The following is a 15690-nucleotide window of genomic DNA, read 5'->3' as shown; positions in this document are numbered from 1 at the left end:
TTTATTTTTGAAAAATATTTTTTTTTTTTGCATACAAAAACTGGAGTGTACACCAGAGATATGGGGGTGAGAGAATTCACCATAGAGAGTGGGGAGCAGAACAGGCAGATATACTGAAATACACTGCTGAGGGGAGCCGTGGGCAACACAGGAGAGGTATGCTGCTCCATGTAGGTCAGCTCTCTGGCCGACCAGGGATTGAACTTATGCTGCAGTGGCTGGTCATAGCTTGCTAACGCTGTGTCTTTAACCCCTGTGCCACCAGAGAGGCCCCTGGTTTATTTTTAGAGCAACTAGTAGGTACTAAGCCTCATTTGCCTTGGTTAATGAAAACCATTATACAAAAAAAATATAATAATTGTAAAAGAAAAAGTAATGTATGAGCAAAGTAATGCTGGTCTTGGTTTGGGTGGGGCGGCTGAAACCTGTAAGCCTCTCTCCCTAGGAAGGAGCTGAAGGGAGGATTATGGAACCCAGGTAACCCTTCATTTCTGCAGAAAGTCCGGTCCCTCCAGAGCAGAGAGATTTACAGGCACCTTAGCAGGTTTCAAATGTGTCCCAACACTGGAATGATGATGATGAATGAACCAATGTTCTGACAAACAGGCATTTTGACAATTAAAAATAAATTTTAATAACTCAGTAACAAAAAAGCAAGTGGAAAAAAATGGGCAGATGATCTGAATAGACATTTTTCTATAGAAGGTATATAGATAGCAACAGGTACATGAGAAGATACTCCATGTCACTAATCACAAGAGAAATGCAAATCCAAACAATAACAAGATATTACCTCACACCTATTAGAGTATTATCATAAAGAAAATAAATGACAAGTGTTGGAGAGGATATGAATGGAACCCTTGTGCACTGTTGGTGGAATGTTAGTTGGAAAACAGTGTGGGGATTCTTTAAAAAATTAAAAATAGAAATACCATATGACCCAGTAATCCCATTTCTGGGTATTAATTCAAAGAGAACAAAAAATACTAATTCAAAAAGATACATGCACTCCTATGTTTACTGCAGAATTTTTTTTTTACAATAACTGAGATATGGAAACAAACTAAGCATCCTTCAATAGATGAATAGATGAAGATGTGATGCACACAAACACACAATGGAATATTATTCAGCTATAAAAAAGGAGGAATCCTTGCCATTTGCTATTTCGATAGACCTTGAAGGCATTATACTATGTGAAATAAATCAGAGAAGACAAATACCATATGATCTCATTTGTGTATGAAATATACAGAGTACAGATTCGTGATGGTTAGAGGCTTAGTAATGGGTCACCTTCTCCTCACTAAGGTCAAAAGGTACAAATTTACAGTTATAAAATAGATAAATCACAGAGTTGAAATGCACAGCATAACAACTATAGTTAGTAATATTGTTGCCTATTCAATAGCTGCTAAGAGAGTAGATCTTAAAGTATTCAGTAGAAAAAAAAATTTAACTAGACTTATCACAGCGATCATCTTGCAAAAATCCAAATATGAAATCATCTGTTGTACATCTGAAATTAATATAATTTTATGTGTCCATTATGCCATAATACAGTTTTATCCTAGTGTATCAGCCAAATTCCCAATCAATATTTCAGTATCATCATTTATGACTTATCTTTCCCATAACAGATTTCTATCAAGATTCCCTATATTTGCAAAAAATCGACTCCTAAAATATAATTGTATTAAGTTTATATTATGATCCTTTCAAAAAAAGTTTTAACACTTCTTGAATTTTCTGTAAACAAATCATAATTACAAAACAGATGTATTTGAGATGGTTCTTCCCCTTGCAAATCTAGAAGCCAGCAGGATTTTGACGGAAGCATGTTCTAAGTGAAGAAACTAGAAAGTCGAAGCAGATAATGCAGGCTGATGGACCATGTGCTATTCATGAAACTGTCTATGGGGATTTCAACTTCCTAAACAGTATGGAAGCCACTGTTTTCTCCCTGTGGTCTTCAATTACCAGCAGCTTTATAAAACATACATGAGAAGCACCAGGTAGATGTTCTGTCAGTAGCCTCCCGAGGGAGGTGAACCTCTGTGGTCAGAGAAGCTCCACAAATCATTCTGACTCAGGAGCTTGGGTAAGAAATACTGGCTGAAGCCAATGCCCAGGGTGAGAATTTGCTAGCTTGTTGCCAGTGTCTTTGTGCCATAATTCCTGTCATGTAAGCATGAACTAAAGGTAGTTTGCTATGTAAATGCCTTGGTTCTATGCTCTTAAAAATCCAGCTCTTCAGTTCAGACCCAAGCATTCAAATAAGGTGCTGTGAGGGCATGTGGACTAAATACGTAGGAGTGGAACTATGTACAGTGGCAACTTCAGGTGGTGAATATCAGGGCCAATTAAATATTGTTAAACATCATGTAAGAGATAAATTAGATCTTATTAACTAACAATAAATAGAATTAACACTTACGTTGTAAGAGAAATTCCACAAATATGTTTGCTACTTGAATCTGCACAATAACAACTCTAGCTTTCATAAGAGGAAGTCAATGCATAAAAAATTTGGAAAATAAACTCCCCGAGTTCACATACCTTGTTAATTGACGGGGCTACATTTAAACCAATCAGAGTTAAAGTTTGAGTCTTTAATTTTAACTTGTGCATCAAACTGCATTTAATATCCAAATGGATGTAGAATTTTCCAATAAGCTAATAATAGAAAAATATTTCCATGGTTTATACTAAACAATTGTAAACAGTCAAGTGAAAGCCTAGCTTAAGGGAATCATGTCATTCCTTAATTAAAAGCCAACTTTTACTTCTATTGAGTGAATATTCAATCAATGAAAGTGAAATGTCTACATTAGAGGCAGGGTACAAAATGAAGGACCAGCAAAGAGCTCCTATCCTACTACAGCTTCAGTTGCTGCTTGTGAAGCACAGACTATTAAATTCAGAACAGGCTGCAGACAGCTCTGGACGTCTCAGTCTCAAGAGAGGTAACATGTTTCCCAGGATTGTGATCACGAGGAACATGGCCAACCCATTTAAGTTTGTAGTTCCACGTCGGTTCCCATGGACATGAAATTCAAATTCTCTGCTAACGTAGGCTAAGCACTGTTTCAAATCTCCCTGAAACCCTTCCCCGACATCATTGGTGCATCCTGACTGCCTGACTCCCCCCCCCCCTGCTCTGAGAAGGCCCCTGATTTGGAAGCTGCTTTACCACCAGACAAATTGGTTTATGGCCCCACAAGTTAAGCCTGATCCATGTGTTTGGGGAACATGGAGATGCGCATTAAGAAGAAACATTACTTTTTGATCCAGGCAGGAAAGCATACATAATCTCCTCTAGAGCCTGTGAAAGACTTCATTTTCCACGTGAAATTGTGTGGAATTGCCCTGTACTGCTCTGAAGCTGAATAACCAGCTTCAAAACACACTGCTGTGTGCTGGTGAGGGTGTCAAGCACCAGGAATAAAATGTAAGCAAATGCAATCTGTGTAGAGTTACAAAAAACAAACACCAATTTGTTGACACAGTGACTGCTTGGGACACATCCTAAACATTGCATTGATCTGTCATTAGGAATAGAGTCCAAAATTGAGCCTAGGACATGAAGAAATAGGAGACAGAAGGGCTGGCATGGTATAGAAATACTCAATACGTATACTTTAATTCTGTGAAAGTGGTTTATTTTTTTTCTTTTTCTCTGAATTGTAAAACTCTTTTTTTTTTCAGAGTCTGGTATAAAAATCTGTTCCTGATAAATATGGGGAAATAACCAAAAATTTTAAACCATTGCAAACACTACAGTCAAGTGGATTTTTAACCATTCGCGAATTTAGCTAGTCTGGATGTTGAACCCAAAGCATCACCTGGGATCTAGGTAGCTCTATGAAAGAACACCAAGCTTTGTTGAGAATTTTAAGACAGAATAGAACTTGGGTGTATAAGAATAGCAATTGTGAGGTTTACACTACATCATGCACTCCCAGCTTAGAGGGCCCTGCTACTTGAGCATAATAAGTAAACCCTACATAAAAAATTTAGAATGGTCTCCTGCACATTATGGGGATATTGTTGGCATCTTCTGATGGGTCATCTTACCCTTGTTATTAAGTGACAGAGATCATTAAAATGCCAAACATATTTTGACAGAATTCACTTTATAAAATGTCAGCAAGTCTGTGTTTTTATTAGTTTGTTCCAAATCAATTTAGAAATTTCAATAGAATGCTTGTAAGTATTCCCCAAGCAATGTCCAATCCTGACTTTCTGCACCAAAAAATATTACAAATTAATCAGATTTTGAGATTTCTGCATAATGGTTTTGCACATTTATTGCTTAATCCTATTATAAAATCCTGTTATGATTGACACATCGCTGTGGAGATAGAAGTCAATTGAATAATATGTAGCAGTCAATTTTATTTGTAGCTTAATGTGCTGAAGTATTTTTTCCACATTTCCATTATTTATAAGTCTGTCCCTTTGGAGAATATATAGAAGAATTTGTTTTAAATGAGCCAATAATACCTTCTTTAAAATTTATAAGTGTGACAGAATCATCTTTTTTTCTTGGTCATCCACAGCCTGCCAGTAAAGAGGATTTGAATTGTCTTCCGCTTGCTATTCACAGGACAAATATCAGGAAGGAGGATCTTATTAAGAATAGTTTGAAATTGGATTTTAACCACCAAGAAGACAAACATAACAACTAAAAGCCCCCCCCATAATTGCTGCTAACGTTATTTGTTTAAATATTCACATTCATTGTTATTACCACTATCTTACCTGCTAAAATTTGTCCTAAAAGAAAGTGCATAGCACACACAGAGAGAAACTATGTTTAAGAAGGTTTGAAACATTCGTTGTTTTGATGATGTGCCATTTTCCATCCTGTGGCATCCAACAGGATTCCAGGGACAGAAATAAGTTGTGTTCTAAGCACAATAAGACTCCCTGGGATTACTGGGGGGGGGGGGGCTGTTTCAGTTAGTGCCCAGGAAATTTGCTTAAGTAGGTCCATATTCTTTTTTAGGACATCACATTAGGTGACATTGAAAAAAGGGTTTTGTTTTTAGGAAAGCACGTAAGTCTGAAGCAAATGGCTTAAAGGGATAAAACTGTATTAAGGGATAATACAGATGTACTTGGTCATGTCTGAGATCATGCTTTCTCTGGCTCTGGAAAATTACTTCCCATGCATAAAGGATGCAGTTTCCCACACCTACGATGCACCCCATGCAAACTGATGTATAATGCAAGCCTATTAGTGGGACGGATGATGGTGTCACTTTCCCTGCTGTCATAGCCTTCTATCTCCCGGAATGACTTTAGCCATCCTGAATGTCTGTTAGCATAATTTATGCAGTTTACAAGTGATTTGAGCACTGGAGTTATTGATAAACTACTCTGGCATTTCATCTGTGCCTTAATGTTATGCGACATCTCTGGAAAATGGGATCATGTGCACTTCCTGGACTGGAACTTATATTAAGAGACCACCTCTATTTTGAATTCCAGGGGCCAGAGGAAACCCAGCATTATCAGACCCAGGCACTCCTGAACAACATCAGGCCAATCAGACCCACCCCCCATTCCCGGTCGGGCCACAGGTCAGTATCTCTCACCTGCTGTCCAGTAGGTTGCAATTAGGGTAGTTTAACCAGATATATAGCCAAACAAATAATGATGAGTTAAATCTAATTAATTAACTCCAACAGAGGCAAGATGATGATAAATTTGTGTATGGGAAGCTGTATCATTGCATTATTTATTAAGTACCACCAAGAAAAAAATGTGTTTGCAGAACTCTCTTCCTTTTTTTAAAGGTAATGTTGGTTTTAATCATTTGGAATCTTTTTTCTTCTTAAAACCCATTACAATTGTGCTGTTGGTTACCATGCAGTTTTCTACAAAGTAAAACTTTAATGACTGGAGTGTGAAGAAAATTAAGTTATTTCAACCTTACTATAGCCATTTTTGAAATACAAGATGTGATTTAATATAAAAAAGTTAATGCAATTTTAATGCAAGTTCAGCTTATTGGGTTTGACAATACTGTACATCACATACAGCTGCTGCATTAATAAAGAAATACATTCATTATTTTTTTAAAGGCCTATATTTGTTTTTTGCAGCCTGGTATGGTATATGGAGATATAGAACACAATTATAAAAGGTTGGAATTTTTTTTATCTTTTTTTTTTTTTAAGCCTCTGTCATTTTGTGTAAAGCATTTGTGTTCACCCTGCTTCATAGAAAAGGAAGCTGATGTTCAAGTCACTCTCTTCAGCTGTCATTGTTGTTCCCAGGAATGAATCATTGTCAGCACTTTGAGGGTTCTCCAATTCAAGGCTACAGAACCCAAGTTTTGATCTTGGGTTTACCCTGACTTTTTTGTTTCATCTGTCTCCAAGTGTCTCTATGACCTCTGACCCCAAAGTCCCAACATCAAATGCCTCTGACCTCCAGGACTAAAAGCCAGGGAGATGTCTGCCTCCAAACGAAAGCCTGTAGTTTTTCTATATCTTGAAAATTGACTTCTTTCTAATTTCAACTTTGTAACGTGTGTGTGCGTGTATGTGTGTGTGTGTGTGTGTGTGTGTGTGTGAGAGAGAGAGAGTGATTTTGTGATATCTAATACCTCCAGGATAAATGAGCAGAAAGACAGACCCAGATAGTGAGAAGTGGTTGCTACTGTGACAAACTGCTGAGTACATGTCCTCTTTAAACCCACAAATTCAATTACAAAAAAAAAGTCACAGGCCCCAAATCCTGAATTTGTGGTCTATATACAGTCTGAGGACTTTCCATTTGCTTTTCCTTTGTCATGATATGACTGGGAACATATGTAATCTGAGGACTGGCTTATGCTTCTGTACTCATTCCTAAAAAAAAAATGTGTTCTTTGTGCTTTAGAGTAAGTTTTCTTAAAAGAAAGGCATATTTGCTTTGGGTGTATTCAGTGCAGTCCAACATGTGCATAGGAGCCAGGCCCATGGAGTCTAGAGCCGTGGCTCTAAAACTAGGCTGCACAGAATCCAGCTTTCCTTCAGAGTTCCACAGAACGGGCCTTCAGGATCGACAACAGGGGGTGGCCAGCGAGTGGGCTCAGCATGCCCCTATTCTTCAAATAAAGCAGCCCCTCTTCTCTAAATATGTTCCAGATGATGAGAAAAGGGTTGAAGATAGGATCTGGAGCAACGTGCCTGGCCTTGAAGCCCCACCCTCACCAGAGAGGGGTCTTTGGGCCAGTTACCTACCTCTCTATATCTGTTGGTTAGAATAATAGAGTTAATACAAGTTCAGCATCATTAGATATTGCCTAGACTCTATGTATCTGTCTTTGTTCTAGTCCTTTATTTAATTACCTTTACTTATTTTATAAAATCTTGCTGTGTGAAAAAAAAAATGAAACCTCAGTACAGTAAGAGTTTTATACTGTTTCCTCTAGCAGAAAAATGGACATGGAACTGTGTACCACATACTCCTAGAGAGGTGCAGGGAAAGTTCTGGACCAAGGAGTCTAAGGTCAGTGACCCTTCTGGTCATTTGGCCTGGCCAGAGTAGAATCCACACTGTCTTCCTGATGAAGACTCCACACCCACGTTCAAATATATCTAGTGCCAGCAGAGCACACCTATGAGGCTGTGTTCCCATTTCAAAGAATAGCCATTGGATAAAATAGTGGACATAATATGTTTTTAATGCCATTTTAACTAAACAAAGATATAATAGACATAATGTATATATACAATGTTTGCTTAATTATCGTCCAGATTATTTTATGTATTCCATATAAACATTTACCATTTTTCTAAAGAGTACTCAATGATCTGTTGTAAAAGCTGTGTAACAGCTAACCAAGTTTAATAATGTAAAATTTCTTAAATGTTGAAAAGTAGTTTGGTACATTATGCTACTTTTGTGCATTATTTTTTCTTTTTAAATCCCAGGAATATATTTTAAGTCAAAAGGATAAATATTTTATAGTTTTTGATATGGATTTCCAAATTGTTTTCCAAAATGTGTATTCCAGTGTTCATGTCCTGAATCCAAATAATGATGTCTCTACAGACTTACCAGTTTTGAATAAATTTTTTTTTGCTCATTTAACACATGAAAAGAGTATTTCATCATTATTTTTGACCCATTGAAATCCCGCTGATCCCAGTGAAGTTTTCTGGAACAACATCAAATATCAGAGAATTTCAAATATATAAGGAGGGATCAAGTAAAAATTCATTGGAATAATAATATTTAAGGGTGGGATATTAATTATAAAGGTATTTGAGCTCCTCAGAAGAAGTTCAAACCAAATGAAATTAAAAAAAAAAAACAATGTGTAATTTCAATTTCTCTTTTCTACCAATCTCTTTTTTTCTGGAATAAACTATGTGACTTTGCTACTTGGTCAAGAACAGCCTGAACCTGCTTAAGTGGAAGAGAAAAAATGCTTTTAAAGCCTATGTCTTGGTTCTACTGGAAAGTAAGCTAAGATCATCTGTTCCTTGCAGCCACTTCTGACGGCACAGCAGTTAGCCTCTGCTGTAGCCGGTGTGATGCCGGGAGGCACGCCAGCCCTCAACCAGCCCATCCTCATCCCCTTCAACATGGCTGGACAGCTAGGAGGGCAGCAAGGACTGGTCCTCACACTGCCTACTGCAAATCTCACCAACATCCAAGGGCTGGTCGCAGCAGCTGCAGCTGGAGGCATTATGACTCTGCCATTGCAAAATCTACAAGGTAACCCATATGTCCTTGTGCCATGATAGGGTGCTACCCACTGGCCAGTGTTCTCTGAAGTAATAAGTGTGTTGAGTGTTCCATATGGTTCAGAGTTGGTGCCACCATGAAGAACATGGAAAGTTTATGCAGGGGCTCAAAGTTTCAAGTTTTCTGTGAATCCTATACTTTCTCAAACCATAGATTTTATCAGCCCTCATTTTCTAACATTGATTTGAAATCTTTCAGGTCTTCTGGAAGCATTTTGAGCAACATAGGGAGACACATCAAAAACTTAGATGTAAAATTACTGTGCAATTATTTGAGGATGGGTTATAATCTCATGAACTGTTCAATTTAACCAGCTGCAAAAAAGGTTAGCCATTACTGGTCTGTGTGTGAAGTGGTTGGAACATCTCAAATACTTGGTATCATTTGGGGTAATTTAATTATTATTTTGCTTGATAAGTATATTTTAGTTATCATTCTCAAAAATTATATTATGGTCATATTTTGCAATGAGAAAAATAGGCCTGTATTTGAGCCTTTATTATTATGTAAGCATGTGACAAGAGTTGGACTCTAATTTTACTTAAGTAAGGTCATTCTCTTGTTATTACTAGGGATTTTACTTTTTAAAAAAAGATTTAGTAACACGGATTTACAAAAGACTCTGTCAGAGGAAGAATTATTATGGTGGAAAATGGCCTGAATATGGTTAGGATACCTAATGAAAAGAAAACAGATGTATTCTGGGCTGATCAGACATGTTCATTTTCTCCAATGATAAAATGATAACAATTTGTTTTGTAGAGTGAGAATTTGATTAGGAATGTTATTATAATAACAAATTAAAGTACTTTTTTAGTTGATCAAAAGTAAGGGCTCCCTATTACTTAAATTGGTTGAAGTGTGAGTCTAGAGAATAAGAAATAGGCCATGTAAGAGCTGGTTAACACTTGACCCAAACTTATTTACACCCTGTATGTTTTACTAGCCAAGCCCATTGTCACCACTTCTTGACTTTCACTTCAATGTTTAAAACAAAGTCTTTTGTATACCATTAAATTGTGCCAAGAAACCTGCCTTTCATAAATCGGACACACTAATGCACAAACTTTGCTCATTTCAAATTTGCGGGTTCCTTGGAAGCCAGGATCTCAAGACAAAGCAAATAAGGCAGGAATAAGCAAGGTGAAAGCAAAACACCAAAAGTATAGGGAGAGGTTTTTTAATATAGGTAGATGATGAAATCTTAATGAAGAAATGGGCATTATCAAAATGTAACCTTCCATTTGGAACATTTGCACTTATGGGAATATTGAATTTTATAAATAAACATAAGCTCACAGAGCTCCTAGTTCATGAATTAATTCTGCTTAGTTATGATGGACACCAAATTTATAGTCCCAAAAACAGGCTTGTTATATCTGTATTATGGTTGTACTCCTAGGATTTTAGTACCTGGCTATTTTAAAGGTTTAAAATTGGTGATTGGTTTAATGTGGATTTCCATCAAGACTTTTCTCTCTCTCTTTTTTATTTTTGTAAATTTAGTGTTAGTTCGTAGTTTGGAATTTTTTCCTTTTTAGTACCTTTGGTTTTAGAAAATGAGTCTTAAGATTTGTGTACTGATTAAGGAGGTGTGGTAAGACTACTAGCTCTTTTTTAACCCTTGGTACCACTCACACAATTCTCTATCAGCCTTATTTTCAGAAGTGTATTGGATTTGATGGTCAAGTTCTTGTCTACTAGACAATCACAAGGAAACATTTCTTCCTTTGTCTCCATTTTTGAAATTTTAATGATTCTGGAGGAGTGGTGGTGAGGTCATTAAAAAAAAATACTGGGGGGGCCTCCCTGGTGGCACAGCAGTTGAGCACTGGGCTGTGAAGCTGCCTGTGGCCTCTGCAGCACTGGTTCGATCCCCGGCCACCTGCGGGGATCCTGCATGGCACGCAGACCTCTCCTTTAGTGCCCGCTGCTCCCCTCAGCAGTGTACTTCATTGGTCTGCCTGTTCTGCTCCCCGCTCTGGCTCTGGTGAATTCTCTCATCCTCCCACGCTTCTGACTGTACCCAGTGCTTGTATAAATAATAAATAAATCTTAAAAAAAAAAAAATATTGGGGCCTCCCCGATGGCACAGGGGTTAAAATTTCAGCACTATTGCCAGCCACTGTGACATGAGTTCAATCCCTGGCCAGGGATCTAACCCACATATGCTGCAGCAGACCTCTCCTATCTAACCAGCTTCTCCCCTTAGCAGTGTATTTCAGTGGATCCACCTGTTCTGCTCTCTACTCTGTCTCTGGTAAATCCTCTCACCCCCCACACCTCTGGCCTGCACCCCAGTTCTTGTATACATAAATAATAAAATAAAAATAATAAAACATTTAAATTTTAAAGTTTAAAAAATTTAAATTAAATTAAAAAAAAAATACCTTCCAATTGCAAGTCAGTCAGTTACCAAAAACTAACTCCTCTTAATTAGTCTTAATACTCCTTGGGCCTTCCCTGGTGGCTCAGGCAGTTGAGCACAGCGCTGTGAAGCTGTCCACAGCCTCTGCAGCACCGGTTCCATCCTGGCCAGCCAGCGAGGGTCCCACGTGGCACAGCAGACCTCTCTTGTCTCGCCCTCTGCTCCCCTCAGCAGTGTATTTCAGTCAATCTGCCTGTTCTGTTTCCCACTCTGTCTCTGGTGTATCCTCTCATCCTCCTACGCATCTGGCCTATACCCCAGTTCTTGCATAAATAAATAAATAAATATTTAAAAATAAAAAATACTCCTGACCCTGCCCTACCCAACTCTTTCTTTAATGTTTTTATGAATGAATCCCAATTCCTAAATCATTGTTAAGATTCAGAAGAGCTCAGTTTCCAATTACCTTGGGCATTTCCTTTCCTTTCATATCTTTGACAAGATTTCTTCACCCAGAACTCACTAGTCTGCAAAGTGACCAACTATCCTGGTTTTTTGGAAATGAGAGCTTTCCCAAGACATAAGACTTTCACTGCTAGAACAACATCAGGACAACTGAAAGAGTTGGTGACCCTGCAAGAAGTTGAGAAGATTGTAATCAGGTAAATGCTTCCTGTCTCCAAGATGCCCAGGAACTAGATCCTCTACCTGAAAGAAAATGGCAGTCAGACACTTTGTCAGTAGCAGACCAAAGAATGATCTCGCTGCCTGTAGGGACCTTATATAGCCCTCAACAATCTCTAGGCGTTGACTATAACTCAGCAGCTTCCCAGATCATCTCACAGAAGATAGTGATATGAGAAGGGGCTGATGGGTGGAGGACTAGGAACCCACAAAATCATTTGCAGAGGTCCTGGCCAGTTGTGAGACTGGGCCAGTCCTTGGTATCTTCCAGTGTGATCTTCTCTCTGGGGTAGTGATCTTGTAAATGAGCTACAATATCTCCTTTGTTTCGTCAACAGGGTAGATTGTTTTGCCCCTTCCCATGGCTCATTCCTAAACAATAAGCACCATAACCTCAGTCCAAGTCCTGAAAGAGACTTTTTAAATCTCTATTGACACCCCACTGTCTCTGCTTTTTATAAAAAATAGATTTGATTGGTCAGTGTGAGGGGGAGGGATTTAACTGTTAAAACCCTAGTCTGAAGTCTGTTCTGTTTCCATATGATACATTTTGTTCTGCATGGCCCCATTCTCTCATTGTGAATTGTTAAGGTTTTACTCAAGAAACAAGTCTTCCAGCTGGAATTATCTCTGACATTCTCCAGTCTTCCTGCCAAGTTCTATAACCTATCTATTCTTCTAACTCAAAACTTGCAAATTGTCCCATTAAAAAAAAAAAAATCACTGATATCAGTGTCTTAATGGTTTGGATTTTGTGGATAAGTTCTCAAGTACTTTCCTCTTTACTAACTGGGCTGAGAGTTCATTTATGCTCCCTATCAAATGACATGAAATTGCTCTCAGAGCCTCAGAGGCCATGATTCAGGCCTGTATTTTAGTGAGCACTAATGGCAGGATGTTACACTGAGGCTGACTTTTCTCTCCTGGTATCCCATCAAAATCTCCCTCTATAAACTTGGTCCCCAAATCAGGAACATTTTATGGGAGCTTGTTAGAAATGCAGACTCTTAGGATTTAACCACAACACATTGAATTTTTATTTTTAAGATTCTCTGGTAATTTTTATGTACTTTAAAGAAAGGCTGGCCAAGGGAGCATTTTCAGAATTCATTGGGTGTTTCCCCCACCATGTCCATCAACCCCTCCAGATTCTGAGACTTCTAGGATGATGGAGAGCCATGTTATTGATAAGTGTCCTTATTCATTTTCCTCATCTACATTGCCACCTCAGGCCCAGGTCACTAAATGAGGAAAATGACTGAAAAGAATAACTTATTTAGGAACATTTTTGCCTATTTAGGACAGTCACCTTTAGGCCAAGAGGTGATCTCTTGCATAATTGGGGCACAACTGGAAACTTTACCCTCAGATTTTACCCAGAAAATTCCTTGTATTACTGAAAGACACCATCTTGTCCTGCTGAAAACTCTTGTCTGCATGGCCTGGGTTTTTTTTTCCCCTTTGTCCTCAGATTCTTCCATACAAGAAAAAGATGGACTCCTGTCTCATCCATGATGGGGTATTCTGGAAAGGAAACAGGCAAGAATAAGGAATTACAGACATTAAAGAATCCTAGGTATGGTCCTGCAACCCAGACTCAGAGATGGTGGAATGAGAGAATCCAGTGTGACCCACTATGCTTCAGAGACTTAATTTTCCTCTCTGAGCAACCAGCATCAATCCTCATTTCCAGGGTAAATGCTAGCTGGTTTCCTGCTCCCTCCTTGTGACTCTTATCTACTGTATTGGTTGACTCTTGGCTCACCCATAATTTTGGTTCATTCATGCTCCATTTTGTTTCCTCAGAGTACAAGTATCTTTCCAATGCATGTACCTCCCTGGGTCAGTGTCTTCCAATCTACTTATTTTGGAATAGAGTGCAATTACAATTGCACTAAAATTGTAATTTGCAGTTGTCCTGGTGTGGGAACTAGACTATTATTTGATGTGGCACAATGAAGCTCCCATTATGGAACCCATGTAAATGTGTTGGATTTTTTCTTTTTGGAGATTTAGAAAATGTAGATGAATTCAGTTTCAGCACAAGTGACCATAAGTAGCAAAGGGGTTAATGACAAAACTGAGGTGTGTCTACATATAGGACAGATAATTCAGGTTAGTGACTTGTTCTCATCACCCAGGCTGGGGATGACCCAGTGTTCACTGTGGGCAACAGAAAAGGAGAATATAAATGTGCTACATAGCAGATTTATATCAAAGTGTGAACATTCCAGTTAAGTCAAATATAACATTTAAATTAATGACCAAAAATACATTAAAGAGTGCTGCTTAACTTGAACATGGAAAAGCAATTAGCTTTAAGGAAAGTTGACAAATCAAGGCTAAGTGTGGTTTTCCTGCCTGTAGTGTTCTCCAAATCAAAGTCTGATGTAGAATAAATTATGTGGGAATAAGCTGGGGGTTAGGAATTCCGTGTGCAAGTTACATTATGTTTCCTTTTTGCATGTTTTGTTGTTGTTGTTTTAACTGAGGCATCACATGCAATAAAATACATGCTTTTAAGTGTTCAGCTCAACAAATTTTGATAATTATATACACCCATGCAACCTCCGTCTACTGTAAACAATGCACAAAACATTTTGTTATCCCCAAAAGATTCCCTATGTCCCTTTGTAGTCAATTTATGCCCTACAACAAGCAACCCTGCAACCGCTTTCTGTCACTATAGATTAGTTTGGTTTGTTCTAGAATTTAATATAAATGGATTCTTGCTCTGGATATTCCTTCATATCTGGCTTTTCTTACTAAACATAATGTTTTTGAGATTCATCCATGCTGTTGTGTATATCAGTAGTTCTTTTCATTTCAGAGTTGTATTGTAAGAATATTCCACAATTGGATATCTATATTCTGACGTGCCAGGAGGCAGATATTGTGAAAGTCCCCTCCTCTGTTTATAGGGAGAAGTTCCTCAGTTGGACATCTCAAGGGAAGTCCTTTGGCCACACTTCTCCTTATCCCTTAACTGTATCCCTGGGAGATTCTTCTGTGTCTGTTACCTAAAAATAAGTTCCATGGAGGGCATATGGAAGCATGAGAGCTGTTGTGTTGCTAGTTCCCTACAACTAAAGATTTGTAGTTTCTTTGGGAATCCAATTCTCTCAGAAACTCTGAATGTTTCTGGTCTTTTGCTTTCAGTCAGCTCCACATGGGAAAGTTTTGTCCAATCCTTATATCTTAAGTTTAGTGCGGTTTTTTTTCTAACCCCACAACCTCTGTTGCAATCCAGTCAGCTTTGGTGTAAGAGAACTCTGATGTTCTTGATGTTTCTTGAACATACTCTTACCCCAAGATTTTTGCATAGACTGTTCCCTCTGTCAGAGCATCTCTCCCCAGAAAGTGTCAAGTGTACCCCCTCTCTTGCTCCCTCTCCATATTCCTGTCCCCCTTTATTTCCTTTGTCTTTAACACTTGTTACCTTCTACATAGGCTTACAATCCCAAAAAATGATTGAATTTTTCTATTCTTTCTTTTTAAGTACTTTGGGCCATGCTTACTAGATGGGCAGCCATTTAGGGAAGCAGCATGTGATGCTTGGCCCTGGTGCTGTAGAGAAGGACATTTGCATATAACCTATTTATAATATATGTTTGTGTCTAGCTCTGCCCCTAGAATTCAAGCACTGTGATAGGCATCTTACTTGATTTGGTGATATGACTTGACTCATAAATAAGTGTGCAAGGATGGATGGATGTACTTTCTTTCTTTCTTTCTTTTCTTTCTTTCTATCTTTTCTTTCTTTCCTTTCTTTCTTTCTTTCTTTCTTTCTTTCTTTCTTTCTTTCTTTCTTTCTTTCTTTCTTTCTTTCTTTCTTTCTTTCTTTCTTTCTTTCTTTCTTTCTTTCTTTCTTTCTTTCTTTCTTT

The 15690-nt window shown here is 38.1% G+C and overlaps 1 protein-coding gene across 2 annotated transcripts in view; it reads left to right on the top strand.

Moving 5' to 3' along the window:
• Positions 1-15690, top strand: part of POU6F2 (POU class 6 homeobox 2) — a gene marked incomplete at its 5' end in the record, with an annotated part of 515308 nt that overhangs the window by 244943 nt on the left and 254675 nt on the right. For both annotated transcript variants that reach the window (XM_084230459.1, XM_084230460.1), the window contains 2 exons: positions 5500-5591; positions 8496-8724. In XM_084230459.1, the coding sequence (XP_084086585.1) occupies positions 5500-5591; positions 8496-8724 (321 nt within the window). The remainder of the gene's footprint in view (positions 1-5499; positions 5592-8495; positions 8725-15690) is intronic.

Source organism: Talpa europaea (genome assembly GCF_964194135.1).
Source record: "Talpa europaea genome assembly, chromosome: 3".
Taxonomy (NCBI): Eukaryota; Metazoa; Chordata; class Mammalia; order Eulipotyphla; family Talpidae; genus Talpa; species Talpa europaea.
Note: the sequence above shows the minus strand (reverse complement) of the source record. Positions and strands in the feature narration are given on the sequence as shown.